The following is a 21,368-nucleotide window of genomic DNA, read 5'->3' as shown; positions in this document are numbered from 1 at the left end:
TGTTATATCTTCATTTTCACTATCATCTAACTGAAACTGAGCATTTTTCATCTACTATAACATATGCAATAAACATTTTTTTGAGACTGGGTTCAGAGGTTTTGCCAGGCTGTTAATTCAGATTATCACCAAAAAAAAGAGAAAAAGATTAAGAACTACTCTAGACAAGAGGCCTTTCAATATTTTCTGGATTCTTTTCTACATTAGGTGTGGTCCCAAATTCTATGAATGACAACAATTAATTAATTAAACAATTAAATTAAGATGTCAACAATTAATCCCTGAATTAACAGAACAATTTAAATCTTCTTTTAATGTCTAAAAAGGTGCCAAGAGGGCAGGGAGACTTTTTTTTTTAGGTTTTAGGCAATTGGGGTTAAGTGACTTGCCCGTGGTCACACAGCTATTAAGTGTCAAGTGTTGGTCTGAGGCCGGATTTGAGCTCAGGTCCTCCTGACTTCAGGACCGGTGCTCTATCCACTGAGCCACCTAGTTGCCCCTGAGACTTTCTAACAAACATTTGTTGAGCACCTACTAATTTGATGTGCCTTGATCTTGGTCAGTTTTTTTTTTTCAAATTGATTTCTTTTGTAGTACTATATACAGGCGTTCAGGATGCAAAGCCAAAAATGAAAAACAGTCTTTGCCCTTAAGAAACACACAGTGGGGGGGGGGGGGAAACAGCATATACAAAATAAGTATTTATAAGATAATTTGAGGTGACAGACAGTACCAACAGCTAGGCAGGACAAGAAAGACTTCCTCTAGAAGGTGGTACCTTTGAGAGAAGCTAAGGAGCCTAAGAGGCAAGGGTGGGAAAGGTATGCATTCCAGGCACAGGGAACAGTCTGTGTGGCAACAGACAATGTTTGAATTCAAGAAATAGCTAGTGCCCCAGTTTATCTGGAACACTGTTAGACCAAAAAAAAAAACCCATAACAATAACAACCAATTACCTACAAAGAACATTTGCAAGTCTTTCATACAAAATCCAGATAACTAAATCAAGAAATTATTGTTTTCTATCTCTCTGTTCCAGAAGAAACTGCTTCAGTTTTGTGAACATGTTAATTTGTAAGATCTGTCATCATAAACTTCTCCAAACAATATTTTACATTGTTATGTTCTATGTAGTACTGCAGACTGATATTTTGTGAAAAGAGCAAAGGGACAGAAGTACATAGAAATAATGTCATACATGCCAAGTTGAACTTTTCAAAGAATTAAACTTAATGAAATAAGGAAAGGAAATCCATCTTGAAATAAATGAAGACTGAGGCTTTGATAACAGTGAACTTCAGAAAAACTTGGAAGGACTTTTATGAACCGATGCTGAGTGAAATGAGCAGAACCAGGAGAACACTGTATACAATAACAGCCACACTGAGTGAAGACTGACTTTGATAGACTTAACTCTTCTCAGCAATGCAAGGACCTAAGACAACTCCAAAAGACTCAGGATGGAAAATGCTATCCACATCCAGAAAAAGAACCATGGAGTCTGAACGCAGATGGAATCATACTATTTGCTCCTTTTCTTTTGTTGTTTTGTTTTGTTTCTTCTTTCTGGTGGTTCCTCTCATTAGTTCTAATTCTTCTTTACATCATGACTAATGTGAAAACTTTTAATATGATTGTGTAAGTAGAGCCTGTACCAGACTGCGTGCCATCTTAGGGAGGGGGGAGGAAAGGGAAGGGGAGAAAATTTAAAACTCAAAATCTTATGGAAGCGAATGTTGAAAACTAAAAATAAATAAATTTATCACGTTAAAAAAAAAGTCATGATTCAAAAATATCCTGACAGGCTAGAACACTGAACCAAATCTAACAAGATAAGGTTTAATGGGAATCCAATTCACATTCATTAAGCACTTACTTCATGTCAGGTACTGTGCTAAGAGCTGGGGATACAATAATTAAAAAAAAATCCCTGCCCTCAAGGAGCTCACAATCCAAGGAGGGAAAGCAATAGGGAAAAAGAGGCAATAAAGGGGGTGGGGGTGGGAGGAGAGACCCAGGGGGTTCCCAGGTGCAGGAGCATCTTATTCCCTGGAATTGAAACCAGGGAGAGTAGCAGATGCAAAGTGGAATGTGCAAAAGTCCAGTAATAACTACAAAGTTTTACTCTTTATTAAGTACAAAATCTTACATTTGGGTTCAGTGGATAAAGCACTAGTTTTGGAGTCAGAGAGATCAAATTCCACCTATGTGACTGTCCCACAAATCCATGTAATCTGTATCTGTTTCCTCATTGGTAAAATGAAGAGGATCAGAGATCATCTCTAGCAGGGGTAGGGAACTAAACTGTTCTTGGATTCAGTCAAAGGGCTGCACTTGACGACCTAGAGGGCCACATGTGACCTGGAAGCCAAAGGCTCCCCACCCCTGATCTTTAGAGTTCTTTTTAATCGATTGATCCTACAATCCTTTCCTATAACCTTCAGGAAACGCAGAAACTGGTCATTAAAATGTTTAGGTATTGTAAATTGTAATGGAAATTGTATTGTATTGTAAATGTAAAATGTAAAAATATTCTATTGTAAATTTAATGGAAAAAAATTACCTGGAAGGAGTTAGATTTGAGCCAAGTAGCACTGTGTATGTACTCTTCTACGTTTGGACTTTGATTCCTGATTTTTCACTATTAACAAATTTGTGTAGTCAAATAGATTATAACCACCTACAATACTGCTATACACAAATATTTGAGTGTTGTTTGTCTACACACACGCCTCCCTCCATCTAAGCTTCTGTTTACACATTTTTAAGGAAAGAACTTGGAAGAAGTAAGGTCTAAAAGCCTGGGGCTCTAGTTCACTGTTTTAAGACAGCTAAAGAGATCTCTTGGCCGAGACTGGTAATCACCACACAGAAGCCAAGAATTTTAGTTATTGCTGTTATTATCATTTTACTGTACAGTTAACTAATCATCCTTCCCCTAAGAGGTAGGATCTCAGAAGGGACTTAAAGGCAGCCAGTGAGCTCCTAATCAGAGTAGAAGCATGGGGGAGACAGCCAGAGAAAATGCCTAGAGCCAAGAGATGGAGGGTCTTTTTCGAAGAGTCCGAATAGGTGCAAAATAATTATTCTGTGGGATGCTTATAGGACGCCTGTAGATTGTAAAGCATTAAGCCCGCTCAGGTTAAGGCACTGGGGTGGGGGATAGAGGCCTATTACGGGGGGTGGGGGGTGTTGGGGTTGGGGGCGGTGCTTATACCCTCACACTCAAAATTCTCTTAGTTGTGGCCTGAAGCAAATTCCTTTGGGGACCTCAAACGCTGTCCCCTGCACCTTCTCCAGAAACAACAAAAAAAACCCCTAAAAAACAAAAACAACACAAAGAACACCCCTAACTCAACTAGAAACTTCTTTTTAAAACTTCCATAAGGTCAAGGGATGGGGGGCGGGCACGGTCTCCTCCGCGCACGGCTCGGTAGACCCACAAACCAAGTCAAAAACAAAACATGAAACAAAAGCGCACAGGTCCTAGCTCCCCGCCCCACCTCGGCACGCTGCCTCCGGGACCCTCGGGACTGCCGGCAGCCCAGCCACGCCTTCCCGAGACTCTGGTTCGAGCTTTCCGCCGCCAGCAGGGAAGAACGCCGAGACCTCAGGAGCCCCAACGGTTGGGCCTGCACACCGAGAACAACCAGTCTCTGGAAGGGAGTGTGGGTGGGAGAGAAGGCTGCAGCCCCGGGGGGAAGGGGGGGAGGGTGTTGTCCAGCGCAAACTACAAGTCCCAGGAGGCTAGGCTTCGCGAGGTCAGAGGAGCCGCGGGGCCTGTCGGAAGTTGAAGTACTTCGACCAGGAAATACCGCCCCACCCCCGCCCATCCCCATCTGCTTTCTCCCGCCAAAGGGAGAAGTGGTTTGACTTCTGAGGATGGACCGTTCTTCCTGTACCTAGGGGACCGCCCCGGCGACCCCCTCTACCATGAAACCGTCTCCGTGTGCTCCCACTTTCCTTCTCTTTTCTCATTCGTCCCATCCCAAACGGCTCGAAACTTTCTCCTTCCCCAGACCCCGGCAAAAGTCACCCTCATCTCATTTCCGCTGACTGGTCTCGGTAGGGTCGTCGCGCACGCGCCCGTGGCGATTCGGGCGACGCTGACTTCCGCTCCCAGAGTGCACCTCGAGCCGAATCATGGACCACACTGGTAAGGAGGTGGAGGGGGGGGTCTCGTTTACATGGACCCCTCGGCCGGCCCGAGACCCGCAGTCGCCCGGCTGGCGTAGCGGAACCGGCCTCGTCCTGAGGGGATGGGTTGCAGTGGCGAGGGAGGACTTCTACACACTTCCCTTCCTTCCCTTCCTCCTTCTCTTCCGTGCCCGGCTGGGGCCTGATACCTCTCGGCCTACACCCCTCCCTTCATACCCCCCCCCCCCCAGTCCCCCCGCGCTGCAGCCTCGGCGCCGTCTCGGTCCAGAGTGGGACCCTGGGGCTGCGTGGGGGGCGCCGGCTTCTCCCCGAGGCCTCCTTCCCCTTCTCTGCCCTTCCTTCCCCGGTCTTCGGCGTTTCGCGGCTTGTGCCGGCCGGGGCTATTTTCCAGCCGGTTTAGGGCTTTGGGGAAGGGAGGGGACCTGGGGACCTTGGGGAGCGCAGCCCTGGCTTTGTGGGAGTCGAGAGACCAGGCTAGACGTCCCTGCAGTTTTCTCCTCGCTCGCAGCCGCGGGCGGATGCTTTGGTTGTCCCAAAGCTTCGTTGTTGTAGGTCCCCTGTGTGTGTTGTAGAGAGGGCGAAGGAGCCGGATATGATCTCAAGTTCCACTTTAGCGCAGTCTTTGTATAAAGTCCAAACCGTACCCTACCATTACACCCCTTTCTTTTCACTGAACCTTGTCATTTGAGTCTTTTGCGGTTGGGAGCCTAAAACCAAGGGAGCTTCCTCATTTTTAACTCAGCTCATCAACAACTCCTCCCTCTCTCCAGTCTCGGCCACTTCGTTAACCATGCTTTTTTGGTGCTTTGTAAACAATGCTGTAGGATGTCTGTAGTCCATAAAGTAAAATCTTGTGTGCCTGGCACTTGTTGTTAAGTCGTGTTGGTCTCTTCGTGACCCCATGGGCCATAGCACGTCAATATTGTACAAACCCCAAAACTGGGCTTTTCTTGGCAAAGATTCTGGAGTGGTTTGCCATTTCCCCAGTGGATTAAAGCAAACTGGGGTTAAGTGTCTTGCCCAGGGTCACTCAAGTCTTCCTTATTCCGGGGCATCTTTCTATCCACTGTGCCACCTGTCTGCCTCCACTACTTAAGTACTGATAAAAATGAAATCTTTGACTTTGTAACAGAGAAGTGTTCCCCCCTCCCCAAAAAGAGTAGCAAAATATTTACATTTGAGTCGGAAGTGAGACATTTATTTGGAGGCTTGTGTGTGTTTTAGGTGATCCTAGTATTTTTAAATTGAACCTGAGAAAAATTATGATAGGACCGCCAAGGATTGTTTTCTTATTCCAAGTTCTGTGCTCATTGTCAAAATACTTAAAAGGAAACTTAATGCTTATAGTGCATTAGAATGTGAGCTCCTTGAGGGCAGGGACCCTGGGTTGGTTTTTTTTGTTTTGTTTTGTTTCTGGCACGTAGCCCATGTGCCTGGTACATAGTAGGCATTTTATAAATGCTTGTTGACTTACAGTAAAAAATGTACTTTATTTGTGGTGTACTCTAGTTTTAGAAAGCATGGGTAATTATACTGTCTAGTAAACATGTTTTGTTTATGAGCGCAAAGCAGAGACATAGTACAACTTAAGACACAGAAGGGCAATTCAGTAAATAGACTTTACTAACCGCTGCTATAACCCCAGACCACAGAACTTTTCCAATTGTGAATTGTACAAAGACATACTAGTTAAGGCTTTTCTGTTTCATACAAAACTAAAACTGGGCAGTATTCAGCTGAGATATGAAGAGAAAGCAGTAATACATACTATTATTAGAAAAACAAATTTTGAACTTCTGGGAAAGTTAGAAGTGAGGTTTTAAGCATGTAAGAACCAAACTGGAAAGTTAATGGCCAACAATTCTCTTTATCTGACTTTTGACTCTTCTGGAAGTTTTTAAATGTCTTAACGAGGAAGAGAAGCAAAAATGAAAGGTAAAAGTGAAATAAGTTGATTTGGTTGAACTTTTAGTGAAAGATGTTAGGGAAATAGGCAGAAACTTGGCCATTAGAGATTTTTTGATATGTTTGATGATATTTTTCTCTTACCCTTGTTACTCCTGTCACCCTTGTTATTCTTGTCCCCACCTTATATTAAAACCATGGCTTGTTAAGGAATGGTTGTTATAAAATAATGCTAAGAAACTGGGAATGAGAAATATTTTGCATTATTTTGTTGCCATTTTACCTCTTGGAATTCCTACCATAAAACTTTCCTGATCTTCCCAATTGTTAATGCTTCTCTTCTACCCAAAATTACTTTGTATTTATTTATCTATGTATGTTATAAATGCTGTATAATAAAAAGCATTTTAATAAATACTGTGGATTGATTATTGATTAATATTGTTCCCCTTGTTCCCTTCCCATGAAGGCAGGGACTTAACTTTTGCTTTTGTATACATAGTCCCTAGCTTATAGCAGGCATTTAATAAATGCTTCTTGAAGTGCATTGTTTAAGGTTCAGTTTTGAATCTCCCTCTCCATATAATCGTAGATTCCTGTTGATTAAAAGAATGAGTTGTAGGATTGAGCATGAGCCTTTAATTATAAGAAACCTAGAAATATGGTCTTGAAGTTAGCTGTAGTTCATCAAGTTCAACTTAATACCTTCAAGGAGGCTTTACCTAAATCCATTCTGCACAGTTCTAGTTAGCTGTCCTAAAAATCTTTAGACAGCACAATAACTTCCTCAAGTGCTTAACAAATGTAACTGAAAAAAAATTTGATTAACTTAAATTTGGTTTAGATTTATAAGTAAAAAATAACATCTTTTCCTATAATTGGAAAGTTGCTCCTCAGCCTTAAACAGTTATTTCTGGGAAACAATGTTTGTGCTATGCGTTTAGAAGTGCATATTTCTCTACCCATGCAATCCAAGTGTTTTGGAGGTAAGGCATTTTGTTCTGTTTTACTATTAGTAATGAGCTTTACAGGTAACTGAGTAAGTAAGTGATTTATGGGGCCTGGGAAGCATGTTTTCGTCTGACTTAGACTTAGTTGACCTCATAGCAACATTGTACTTCTTTTAACCTACTTTTTTGGGTGGAAAAAAAGTACTGCTTTAACAGCAGCTCTGAGGTACGGTATGGGTCTAGGAATGCCTAAATAGATTATTTCTTCTTTCGCCTTTTTGTACCACAGAAACATGGCTTTTAGTTACTCTACTATTTATGTATATTTTAACGGAGAAAAGTATATGTTCTGTGTTACACCTCCTTTTAATAAACTGCCTGCATATGAAAATAATTTATTTTGTATCCACATCCCTTTAAAAAAAATCTTGTTTTGTTCACTTTAATAAATATATGAGTCACTTGCCATTTTCATAGACCTGTGCTAGGAAAAATATTTATTTTATACTTTGAAAGATCCAGGATTTCATTTGTGTGGGAGAGGGGGTCACTGCTACCCATACAGATAGCAACAATTTAATAGACAGTCTTCCTGAGTTGCTATGGCCAAAGAATTTCATCACCTAATGGCTAGTAACAAATGTTTACAAACCTCGTGAGGCTGGTCCTCAAGTGACAGCCTATCGGAGCGTTTATCTTTGAAGTCTTTCCAACTTGGTGTAGGACCTTTCAGTACTTACATTCCACTGGGGTAGCCCTAGAAAACCTAGTATCATCTCTGCATTGTGATAAGGTATCACAGGTGAGAATTTAGTGGAAGCTGGAAAAGATAGAAAAAGTTTAATTAAGACATGATCTCTTCTCTCATGGAACTAACAGATTGATGAGGAGTGGTCATGACAATGTTCAAGCATCTCTTATCAGCAAAAATACTGTGGGTTTGTTGGCAATTAAACATGTGGTTGTGGTATTTAAAATCAGGCCATCTGACATTAAAGCATGGTGATGTTTGGTAGGTTACTTCAAACCTTTAGCAGAATGTTTTAAGAAAGAAAACTGAAAGAAGTAACTTTTATTTTAATATAGACAATGATTTGCAAGGCACTAATAGTTCTGGATCGTTGGGTGGCCTTGATGTTCGAAGACGGATCCCTATAAAACTAATCTCCAAACAGACAAACAAAGCCAAACCTGCTCCTCGAACTACAAGGACTATGAACAGGATGCCTTCTAAGACACAACCTGGGGATGAAGGTAATAATTTGAAATAGCTGCTTGTCATGTTACTGTCTCTGTCTAGTAACATCCTGTCTATATACCTGTACTAATTTCCACAATGCAGCCCATGCAATTTTAATCTTTTACATTGCCTTCTTTCTTTTATTCATATACCACTTTAGCATTCTTTCCAATCCTAATTTTTTTTTAACTTTGCCTTTTAGTGTTTATGTATTTTGAAGTTTAAAAAAAAAAATCACCAATCTATATTAAGAGTTTTTTCCTACTCTCAACCCTTACCAAATATCTCTGGACAACTAGGAGTTTTAAATCTACTTTTCACTCTAAACACTGAAAGATAATGACCTTCCAGCCTGAGATGCAGTCTTCCCCTAATGATATGTAGGATTCCCCCTGGGAAAGGACTTGATTTGATCAGGCACCTCCCAGATGAGAAAACATGGTTTTTGCATTGATGTTACAATTACACAAAGGATAATAGTAGATGTATGGCCTGAAATGTTTTTGCTGTTGACTGGCTCAGAAATTACTGTGTTTCACCACATAGTTGCTTTTTTCCAGTCCACAAATTGGTTTATAATCTTTTGTTGTGTAATCGTCCAGTGGTATAATTGTTTGTCACGCTGCCTAAAATGTAAACAGAGCAGCAGTGTATTCACCAGTGACATGTGGATATGCATTTATCTTTTGAGCTTTGCAAGCCTCCAGCCTAGAAATATCAGAGCACATGTGCATTGTCAGTATGTTTTTGAAAGTATGGTTTGTTTAGAGTGCTTCAGTACTAAAGGTATTGTCACTCAACTCAGTGAAGAGCTGTGGCCAAAAAGGGAGCAGGTGGACTGGCAAAAGCTGCCACGAGTGTCACGTGATATGATAAGACTTGCATCTTCCCCAGCTAGCTAAACAGTACAGTATGTCTGCTAGTGATCCAATTTAGTAATAAATGATTTTTTAACTAATACCATCACAAAAAAAATTTTTTAAGCTTCACATAATGGTCGCAGCATATTTTGGGGGCAATATTGGCGTAAAATCTGCAGGCGATTATGCAGTGAAATGTAGTAGTTGCTTTTGAAAGTACTCTTTGCCTTCCAACCTTCTTTTGTTTTAAGGTATAGTTGGTGTGAAACCTATGAATGAGATAATGTAGTAGATTGGGGAAGCTTTTGAGAAACTTTCCAAGAGGCTACCACTTGATCACATTTGTTAAAGATTGCTCCAACTTTGTACTCTATTTTATTTGTTCCTTTTTAAACGCAAGGTAGTTAAATTCGAGTACTTAAGAGTAGCTCCTTTGTACCATGTTTAGAAAGTTCTCTCATCACCACTTTTCCTTGCTTATTATTTTTATTTGTTGTAGGCTATTTAGGCCAGTCTCGAAACTAACTTTGAAATGTATATATTGTGCCTGCTCTACTTCTAGTTACTATTCCAGAAGGCATAACAGAAATCTTCTCTTAACTTTCCTTTCTGAAATTGAAGTGAATTCTAAGTAGAATCAGTAGTGTTAAATCAGTTACCTGTATACTTTTAAATGAGGTGAGATAATTAAGGTTGGTATTTTAACCAAGCCCTCCAAATTGATTCCCCTTGTCCTTGATATTTCTCCAAAGTTGTATGTGGCACCAAATTGTTCTTGACTATGGAAAAGATACGTTTTCCTTGTGGTAAATAAACATTTATTAAGTACCTGCTATGTGCAAAGATGGTCCCTGCCCTCAAGGAACTTAGAATCTAATAGGGGAAGACTACATACAAAAGGAAGCTGAGGAAGGGGCCTGTATTGGGCCTAAACTGTGTAGGTGGTGGGAAATGGGGAGAAGACTGTCCTGAGCCCACTCTAAGTAGATGTTTTGGAGCTCATGGCTTCAGTCATAGGGTCCAATCAGAGGGTACCAATGAGATGTGAATACCAGGCAGATTCAATCTTAAGGCATACCTGAAATTTCCTAATGATGAGTTTCCTTAGGAAGGGCGGGCATGCTGGAGAAGTCCAGAGAAGTTCAAAAGCCATGGAGCTGGTGGTAACTCATCTATAACTTAGAGTCTGTAAAATTGAATCAGACACTCACGAGGTTAAGTAACTTGTCCTGGTTATGCAGGTAATTCTTGGGCCTAAATCTTCTGATTCCAAGAGCAACCCTTCAGTCATTACACCTTGCTGGCTCTTCTATTATTGTGTAGAGGTTATAATTTTTTTTTTTAAATGGTGACATTTGAATTTTTCTATTAAGCCTATTATTATTTTCATTTTAGAAATGAAAAGTGGAAGAATCTTTTTTATTTAATGATTCTGTCTCAGAACTTACTCAGGAATGAAAGAATTCCTGAAAAATGTTTTCATGTATTCATTATAAAGCAAAATAAAATCTTAGTTTTTCCTTTTGCAAAACAGATTGTTTTCTTAGACAATAACTTTTGTAAATGGCCTACAAATATGATAGTGAATATTGTAAAATTAAAGTATAACAAGAATAATGGAACCAGACCTGTGATTTCATTGGTGTGGAGATTCCTTATCAAGAAAAACTCACTTGATCAATGCAGATTGGCATCTTCTTTGCAACTTACAGTATTAGAAAGTGGCCTGGGATATAGAGAGGTTAAATGACTTAATTACTTAGGGACACCTTACCTGTATGTGTCAGATGCTGAGATTGCCTTTGGGGCAATCTTTAACCACTTTGCCAAACTGTCACAAATGAGGTTTTACTTTACCGTTTTCCGGAAAACCTAAATGTGTTTTATAAATGAAATGAAAGAATTTGGTCAATTGTTTACTAGGTGCACTTCAGCAGTGACTTAGTTTGGTTTGAAAAGTTTGTAGGTAATGCTTGCTTTTTCTCCTCAGAAGGATTTGATTATAATGAAGAAGAACGGTATGAGTGTAAAGGGGGTGACCTGTTTGGAAATCAGCGAAGGTTTCCTGGACACATTTTTTGGGACTTTCAGGTACAACTACTTATGTGTATGTTGGTCGATGTGTACATGTTTTTGGTTCCATGTCTGTGATTGATAATCTGTAGGGAACTAGGTGTTAGAATCACTCCAATTGATTCCAATGAGCAGTTTGTCTCTAATTTATAGTCCGAGTGTTACTTAAGTCACTGAAAGGTTAAGTAACTTGTCCATAGTCAGATAGTTAATATTTATCCAAGGCAAGACTTAGCTGGATGAGTCTTCTGATTCCAAGAGTGGTCCTCTATCCACTGTACTATGCTTTAATAAATATAATTTAAAATATTGTGAAGAACAGAATCATTACTCTTGGGATATGTTACATATTTATTATATTTTTGCTATGTGTAATGCACTGTACTAGGTGCCAGGTAAGATAAAAAGAAAGATAAAATACGGTCTCTGCACAATAATTTCACCAAAAAACTCATTTTAATGGCTATCATGACATTCATATAAATTAATTTTTAAATTAGCATTTGTGAAATAGACCCTAGCATACTAGGTATTTACTGTCAGTGACACTATTAATCTAGTTTAAGAAGGCAATCTAATAATAATAATGTCATTTCAACAGATAAACATCTTAGGTGAAAAGGATGATACTCCAGTCCATTTCTGTGATAAATGTGGATTACCTATTAAAATTTATGGGCGCATGGTAAGTATTATTAAGTTAAATGGGTTACCTGATAATGTATCATCTCTGTCCTATACTAACTATACAGTTTCTATCATTCCCTGTGTGAGGAAACACTGTAGAAGTTTTCTAGGGGAGGCTTTCTTAACCATTAGGCTCATGGTTCTTTCTCCCATACCTATAAAGATTCAGCAGGATGTCTTGTCCTTCCTGTGGAGACACATTTTGTTTATGACTTAAACCATTTCAGTCACAAATTTTCATGTGTTATCGATTCCCCTGTTTTAAGACCAGTCTTAATTTTGGTGGCTCTTTCCCTATTTTCACTAAACCTGGTAGAAACTTACTTCTCTTTCTGAACGTAAGCTGTTATTAGATGCCACACAGATGAAGCCTTGAACCATGTAGTGATGTTTTATTCTTTGCAGTTCAGTGCTTTGTTCACTATGTTTCACAGAGAGGGAATGATCCTAGATTTAGGCTTAGATTCCTTATGTTGCCTTTAAGATTCTGCAATTATCTTAGCCACAATAATGATCTGCATTATGATTGATATAAAACATACATTTTACTTTTAGCTTCTAATTTCCTATAAGGTAATGCACATGAGTGTTTTTTCATTATTAGTTAATGATGGTATCATATGCATCTCTATCATTGAAACTAATTATAATTTTTGTCAGTGACCACCAGAATCCCTTTGACCTCTCTTCCTTGTTTCCACTTCGTTTTCATTCAGCAAAATGTGTAGTCTCACCCCTACAGTCCACTAGTTTAACTCATCTTCCTTCATTCCTTTTATCACTAATAGTTCCTCTTGTTGTCTACCTACCTACTTCCTCCCCATCCCCTGACCACTACCTCTCCTTCTCTAGATTAATACGTTGACTGGGAAATGGGTAGTTTAGTTCTTTGCTCAGCTATTGTACTATGTTGAATTCATAGGTTAGTTTTATAACAACTGATTTGTTTGTTCCAGTTAAATATACATATGCATATTTCCTTATTTATGGAAGAGCAATATTATTCCCATATGGTGTTGCAGAGTATAAGAGTCCTATTATTGAAGTCCAATTTATAATCTAATGGACTTAGTTAATGGATAAAAGATTGTCTTGATTTTTCAGGTGGTGAAATTTAAACACATTATTTCCCCTCTCCCTAAAATTTTCATCCAAAAAAAGATAATTTTAAATTAATATTCTTAAATAGTTCAATAACTTTAAAAATCTGTTCATGTTTTGCTATATGGTGAAGTGGAATAATGGATAATAAATACAAAAAAGTCAGAGAACATGATAATATATGAGTTGCTATGTGACTTCAATTAATGATCACTACATTTTGTTTTGAGATAAGTGAGAAGAATATATTGAAAATAATTTGGACTTTTTTGGAAACATGATGTATATTAAATAGATTTAATTAAATTATATATTGCTTTATAGTCTCTCTAGAGAAAAATGAGTATAGGAAAATGAAGCTATAAGAGTTTCCATATCTTTGGCATTTGATAAATGTTAATCTTTTTGTAGAAAAATTATGAATTAATATAAGATGTTGACTATCATGATGTCTCTGTTTACAGATCCCATGCAAGCATGTTTTTTGCTATGACTGTGCTATTTTGCATGAGAAAAAGGCAGATAAGATGTGCCCAGGGTAAGAGCATTAAATTCTTAAAAAGGAATGTTTGTGTGCTCTAGCAATTGCATTCTAGTTGAAGTGCACTGTGTATTTGCCTTGAGGTTCTGTCAATACGCTCTCCTAGAAAAGTTGTTGATAGGTGCTAGATTCTGTTAAGTTTAAGCTGTCAAACCACTTTTGGTGCTGATAGGAGCCTCTACTACCTTTTAAACCCTGGGTTGTTTAAAACCAAGTGTCATATTGGGAATGAAGATCCTGACATATGGATTGATCCCCTGGTTATGATCTCTGGGTAAATGTTAGTGGTTCCGGAACAGATTCATTAGTACAAATTGGAATACCTAGAAGAGTCTACCTCTCTGTGCCTGATCCTCGTTGAGAGAGAGAAGGTCTTCTGCTTTCTGGGAGAAAGGGCTTATTTGTTTTCCAACCCATTTACAGCTGACAGATACTTCTGTTTTCATTCTTTCAATTATCCACTCCCTTTGAGGTTAACCTTTTAGTTATTGATGATAATATCTGATGGGATTTTGGGAGAATAAGAGTACTTAGAATAATAATGTCATAATTGTAAGAATTGTGTCCTGTCTTTTGTCAGAAAATAACATATATGCCCAGCTGTACTAACAGAGACCAAAAAAATAGGAAATTTACAAAAATTAAAAACACAAGAACTCAAAACCCTGGAAGCCATTAGGTCTGTGGCATTTTATATTATCATAGTCCAATAAAGGATATTCATAATAATGACCCTAAGTTAAGAAGAGATGCTTTGTTTAACTTTTAGTAAGCTTTTTATCTCAAATGATTAAAATAAATAAAAAGTTGCTGGTTTTACTGTGCATAGTATTTTACAGAGGCTTTTGGGTACCTGCGGTTTGTTTTAAAATATGAATTTTGAAAGCTCTTATATTTCTTTGAGAAAAATATCATAAAAGGAGTGGGATTTTGTCTTTGCCTGTTTTTTAAAAATTCACCCTCGGGTGCCTGACACATGATTGTTATTAAACTAACGAATTACTCTAGACTTGAGAATTTTAGTTTCTTGAGCCACAAGTGCTAAATCCTCTAGTCTATCATTGCTAACATGTATTTGAATAGAGATATATAGAATATAAGATTCTTTTAGAAAATTCAGAATTTAGGAATTTGCTTTTGTTAGATTTTAAGGATGTTTTTAAAATATGGGTGGGATATATACTTTTGTTGGAATGTATTTTGAGTTCACCTGGAGTTAACAGCCTGCTGGGAAATAAAAGCTAGTAGAAGATAGAATTTAAGTGACACACGCTGTAATTTTCACATGTGAAATTGTGCTGAGTTTTACATATGACTTTGTTAACTTTTAGAGGTAGGATTTTTGTTTGCTGCGTAAAATGAACTGGTTGGGGATTGCTGTGAACAGTTAACCAGTGTATTTTCTTCTAATTTAGCTGTAATGATCCTGTGCAGCGAATTGAACAGTGTATGCGGGGTTCTCTCTTCATGTGTAGCATTGTTCAAGGGTGCAAAAGAACGTACTTGTCTCAAAGAGACTTACAGGCTCATATCAACCATCGTCACATGAGAGCTGCAAAACCTGTCACTCGCCCTCCAATTGAAAACGTTCATCCTCCTATTGCCCCGCCACCCGCTGAAATTCCTGATCGTTTTATAATGCCTCCAGACAAGCACCATATGAGCCATATTCCGCCAAAGCAGCACATCATGATGCCACCGCCTCCGCTGCAGCATGTGCCACATGAGCATTATAATCAACCACACGAGGATATTCGAGCTCCTCCTGCGGAGTTGACCATGGCTCCACCTCCCCCTCGTTCAGTCAGTCAGGAAACCTTTCGAATTTCAACAAGAAAACACAGCAATTTAATAACTGTCCCTATTCAGGATGATTCAAATTCAGGTGCCAGAGAACCACCACCTCCAGCCCCAGCACCTGCTCACCATCATCCTGAGTATCAGGGTCAACCAGTGGTTTCTCACCCTCATCATATTATGCCTCCACAGCAACATTATGCACCACCACCTCCTCCTCCACCACCAATAAGCCATCCAATGCAGCATCCTCCCCAGGCAGCAGGTACTCCTCATATGGTTTATAGCCAAGCTCCTCCTCCACCAATGACCTCTGCTCCACCACCAATTACCCCACCCCCTGGACACATCATTGCCCAGATGCCACCATATATGAATCATCCTCCACCAGGACCTCCTCCTCCTCAACATGGTGGTCCCCCTGTAAATGCCCCCCCTCCTCACCACTATAATCCTAACTCTTTGCCACAGTTCACTGAAGATCAAGGAACTCTAAGCCCTCCATTCACACAGCCAGGGGGAATGAGTCCTGGTATATGGCCTGCACCAAGAGGGCCACCTCCGCCTCCAAGAATGCAGGGTCCACCCTCTCAAGCCCCACTTCCTGGACCGCATCATCCCGATCAGACAAGATATAGGCCATATTACCAATGATAGTAGTGTTTTGAACTGAAGATACAGTGAGGGTTGGGGGAGGGCAGGGAACTTTATGTATTTTGAGAGAGGAAAAGCACCTCTTACAGAGGTGGCTGTAAAACACTCTTAGGGTCTTGTATCTTAAAATGTTTTTAAGCCTTGACCTTAGGACTGACTTCAAGTATACTGTAGTGCAGATAAGTGGCTCAGTAGAGCACAACTATATTTTAACAACTTTGTGCCCCTAGTGTGGTAAATTGCCCCAGAGTTGATCATTTTGTAATATTGTTTCCTGGAAAAAAAAATCAAACATTGTACCACTTTCAGAAGTATTGCTTTTGTTAAATCCGATGTTTAGTTTTTCTTGTGATACATTTTGTTAACCTGTGTAAAATAATTAAATTTCAATATGGTTGTAAAGATGCTATTTTTTATGTGAACTTGAGTGGAGTTGCATACTGTTTCTTAAAATGATATGTTTTGCCACTAATATTTTCCCAAAGGTTAAAATAAAATGTTAAGAGTATACAGAATTTTCTAGAGTTTACTATAAGGCAGACAGTTAATGGTAAAGTACAATTCTTCCACATTTAAGGCACTGCACTGAAAGTCTTAGGCACGGTATGTTTTGCACTTCACTTAAATGCCTTTGATTTTTAGGCAACCTCAGGAGCACCAAATATATTGAAATTACAGTACTATAATAACATCAGTTCATGTTAATGATGTTAAAATCCTTTACTTGTTCAAAAAGTCAGGGCTCAAGTAAATTTTGTAGGCTCCAAGCTGGTGATGCCGTTGCTCTTGCTTGTTTACTAATGGTTGGACTCATAGAGTGTACCACATTCATTAGTCTGATCTAAGATTATTTTGTAGAAATTGTTTAAACGATAGCATTCAGTTGAAATATGTATATCCTACTCTGGTTATTTGTCCTGAGATAAAGATTTAGAACAGTATAGACTACCAAAAATCTTTTTCCTAAGTAGAGGTTAGTCTTGGGCTTGAGTGGTTTCTTGTTTATAGAGTTTCAAATTGGAGTTTAAATACCGTTTAAGGCATTAAAATAATATATCAATGAAGGAAATTATTCTGGAAATATAAACAAATATACTCAGGCTTATTTTTATGTACTTTGTGATAGGGCTTCCCCCTCTAATTTGAACTTTAAAAGTACTAATTTATGACTAATTGAGTCCTGATGGTAAAACAATCTAACCTTAATTTTTAAACAATTTAACATGGAGTTAGTGAGCTGTATTAAATTGCTTCATTCCCACACATGGAAAGAGAAAGTGATAGTAAAGTTAGATGAATGTCCATACTTTATAATGTGCCTTTTTAAGAGTCAGTTTTTGCATTACAGGGTCTTGTTCACAGTCCAACTTAGATGATTAATTACTAGTTTAAACCTAACTTAAGTATGTGTGAGTTAACATTCCTTAGGGTATAGTTGAATGTCATAAGTAAACCATGTGAAGACTTTTTCCCCCATGCAGTGCTGTATAGTACCAACAAAATTTATGGTATGCACAGATCATTCAGTAGATAGTTTGTAATATATACATTTAGCACATACATCTTAGGATCTATCAATTTGCTGGTTTTATACTTTGTGGCAAAGTATGACCATCTTTAATGGGATTGCTTGGCCAGATGGTTGAAAGGATGAAAAGCTTTTCTCACCTTGATAATTGGGTATAAAGGCATCCCCACGCTTAGAGTTGAAGTTAGAGGTAACGCAGATGACCTTTATTTCATTTGCCTGAAATAGCTAATGCAAAAATTGAATCAGGTACAACTTAACCATTGAGAAAGTGTAATTTCATATTAGCAGTCAGACTCCAATGTTAATGTGATATTTCTAGTAAGAAATGAGAAATTCTTGTTATTAGAAGTGTGAGGGTGAAGTAGTGCCAAGTTTTGGTGATGAATACTTCTGTCCTGGCAGACAGTTGGACCTGAGCAAAATTCCCCTTTCCCTCAAAGTCACCCTTTCCTTCCCCCACACCTTTGCAATTAAGGGCTGTTAAAACAATAAGAACTATTACTGCTTCATGTCACAACAAAAAAAAAATAGTTGAATTCACTTTTAAATCTTGTCAGTTTTCATGAAGATTTTTCTAATGTGAAATTTCCTAAAATTGAATTTGAAACTATATTCGTTCTGAAACCACTTAGCCGACATATTGGAGACAAACTTAGTATTGTGATAAAGCCCACATTTTGTAGAAGTAGACTTTTTTTTTTTCCAGTGATAGTTTATTTGCAGTTAAATTTGGGGAGTGTATATATTTCTAATACAGGGAGCCATATCAAATGAGTTATGTTGCAGACAATTTTTAATGATATTAGGCTTGAAGACAACTGGTTATTGTTTATTGGGTGGGTGGGTAAAAGTGTAACAAAACCTTAGTACTTTTTAAAAGATAAAACATGTAAAACCCAGCTTTATTTCAGGGAAGCCTTTAAAACTGATGGACGTGAAGTCTAAATGAAATGTGTGTATGTTTCATTATATTGCTCTTAAGACTACTGAGGTGGCAGTTTAATTCTTAAAAACAATAAAATGGAAGCATAAATACTTACTTTGCCTAGATGCATTTTTGCCAAATAGTGATATACCTGGGACAATTTAGAATTTTCTTATTTACATTGAACTTAACTTTCTGAGGCCAAATTTATATTTCTTTGAATCTAAAAAGCAGCAACTCAGTTATTATCACTAACTTGTGTTGATGTATATATTCAAAACAGTTTTTTTGGGGGAAATTAAGTCTCTTCAGCATAAGTTGCCTGTTATTTTTAAAACACATTTGGTCATTAAAATACCCCACAAATCTTGCACAAAATCATTAAATAATATGTAATTGCATTTCAGTGGTATCCATGTGGAGAAATAAGTGTTTGAAATTTTTTCCCTCCAAAACCCACAGGTTAAGTAACTATATATGGAGTGTGTTATATTTAGAACTGAAAAGTTTTGCCGTGATTAATTATGGGGTGATGAGAGAGAGAGTGTGTGTGTGTATATTTTGAAGTTCTTAGGGTTTTTTATGTTTAAAGCCTCATCTTTAAAACATTCCTGTGGTATCCCAAAGGGCAGCTAGGTGGCGCAGTGGGTAGAACACTGGGCTTGCAATCAGGACTCTTCTCCGAGTTCAAATGTGGCCTGAACACTTACTAGCTGAGTAACTCTGGGCAAGTCATTTAACCCTGTTTGCCTTTGTTTCTCTTCTGTAAAATGAACTAGATAAGGAAATGGCAAGCTATTCAAGTATCTTTGCCTAGGAAACTCCATATGGGGTCACAAAGAGTGGGACACCACTGAACAGCAAAGGGTATCCCAATGTGTTAACTTAGCTAACATCTTGGATTGATTTTTTTTGATGACCCCACCTCTCGATTGGACTGCATGGAAAGAAAAAAATGGAGCAGAGTCAAATTCAGCGTCTTCCTCAATTAATCAAAGTAGCAAATTACTTCTTAATTCTCTATACCCAAATGTGCTAGAATAGTATTCTTCTGGTCATGCTGTTGTGAACAAATTTAACTTGTCAAGTAAATATGATTAAAATGGAAATGTTCACAATGTATATACAATTCAACAAATGATTGATATGTAAATGGACTAAAAATGAAAAGTTATTTTACTATTATTTTCTCAGAACCAAGTATGTAAATTTTTTGTCACCTCGTGGTTTTGTCACTTGAATTTTCTAACATGAAAGTGGGAAAATGTTTTATTTCCTAAAGTAATACTGTAAAAGAGTTTTAATTCTTTCACCTCTGTCACTGTTTTAAACCTTTAGATATTAAAATATCATGGGTAAGAAGAGAATTTTGAATAGCCTCCACATTCAAGCTGCATTGGATTAAAATCCATTCTACACATAAAAATACATAGCATAGGTTCTATAACTTTACTTTTTTTAGTTCAATTTTATTTCATTTTCAGTTTCAGATTCTCTACTTCACGCTTCTACTAATTGAGAAGGCATGAAATACAAAACCCATTATAAATATGAAGTCATGCAAAGCAAATTTTTGCATTAGACATATTTTAAAAAGGCAAGAAAAGGAAAAAAAAAATGCTTCAATCTGCACTCTGAATCCATCAGTTCTCTGAAAAAAAAGTGCTATCCACTTCCAGATGGAGAGTTGATGGTCTCTATAACTTTCCTTGATAGTCTATTCATAATTTTAACTTACAAGGTTTTGTTTTAAGTTTCTTCTCTCTATATTCCCTTTACTCATTTTTTTTCCAAGTTGAATACTCTGCTTGCTTAACTTCCTAGATAATGGTTTCAACATCTTTAGTAATGTTTGTAGTATTCTTTTCATCTCTAAGTTCTTTAGTTGCAGAGCTGAGATTAGCAAATAGCAGTCAGTCTCATGAGAATATGACCCATACTGATTTTAGTAGTTCTTTATCCATGGCTCTTTCTTTCTCTGTTGATATTCTTGTGTCCTGGATCAAGGTTGCTTTTTAAACTGTTAAAATATTACCTGAATTAACACATGCATGATAAATGCTAAAATAAGATGAAAAGTCTAATGATTACTGAGCTTTCCAGAAAATAGCTGGTTGTAATAAGGCATAGTGGTCAACATTCCTCAACTCATTGTCTTTCTTTTCTATAGTCACTGGTACTTTCTCAAGTCCTCTTGACTTCCCACCATAATCAGCATTGCTTGGGGGTAGCGCTAAATTTGGAATCAAGAAGTGCTGGATTAAAATTCTGCCTGGCATCCCAGACAAGTCACTTAACCTCTCTATGTCTCTCAGGTCCTCATTAGTTAAAATGAGGGGGTTGGATTAGATAACTTCTAATGTTCCTTCCACCTCTAAATCTGTAATCCTATACCAGTGAAAATTATGATAATATTAATAGCCAGCACTTATGTAGTACTTTAAGGTTTGCAAAACATTTTACAGATATCTCAGTCCTCAATAATTCTGGGAGGTAGGTGATAATCACCATTTTACAGATGAGGAAAACTGAGACAGACAGAAATTAAGTGACTTGCCCAAGGTCAAACAGTCTCAGGCTGGATTTGAACTTGGGTATTCTGAATTCTAGCTCCAGTTATCTACCTAGTGCACCAGTAATACAAAGAAAAGAGGGTCAGTTCAGACTCTAGATTTGAAGTCCGGGTCCTACCACTAATTTGCTAAGGACTTTGGGCAAATCCCCTTCTGGGTGTGTTTTCTTATCTATAAAATGAGATTGTATTAGTTTACTTCCAAGTTTCTGGTTTATCAGCCTCTGAGTGCATTTAAACTTTTTCTTCAAATTTGTTTCCACCTGCATACTTTATTTCCTTATAACTTATCTTATTTTCTCCCATGTGCAAGGATTTTTTTTTTAAATTGCATCATTAAATTCCAGTGTTTCTATGCAGCAAATAAATACAAT

General features: G+C 38.0%; 1 protein-coding gene across 2 annotated transcripts; it reads left to right on the top strand.

The window, feature by feature from the left end:
• Positions 1-4,080: 4,080 nt before the first annotated feature.
• Positions 4,081-18,532, top strand: CBLL1 (Cbl proto-oncogene like 1). 2 transcript variants are annotated; one of them, XM_027838852.1, is made up of 6 exons: positions 4,081-4,156; positions 8,100-8,267; positions 11,107-11,204; positions 11,788-11,871; positions 13,439-13,512; positions 14,931-18,532. In XM_027838852.1, exons 1-6 carry the CDS (start codon positions 4,144-4,146, stop codon positions 15,964-15,966), a joined length of 1,473 nt encoding a protein of 490 aa, XP_027694653.1. In that variant the 5' UTR covers positions 4,081-4,143; the 3' UTR covers positions 15,967-18,532. The 2 variants fall into 2 exon arrangements, with proteins under 2 accessions (XP_027694653.1, XP_027694652.1); XM_027838851.1 differs by having other exon boundaries at positions 11,104-11,204.
• Positions 18,533-21,368: the final 2,836 nt, after the last annotated feature.

Source organism: Vombatus ursinus, unplaced genomic scaffold, assembly GCF_900497805.2.
Source record: "Vombatus ursinus unplaced genomic scaffold, bare-nosed wombat genome assembly UNPS02014830.1, whole genome shotgun sequence".
Classification (NCBI taxonomy): Eukaryota; Metazoa; Chordata; class Mammalia; order Diprotodontia; family Vombatidae; genus Vombatus; species Vombatus ursinus.
This window is presented reverse-complemented; position numbering and strand designations above follow the sequence as displayed.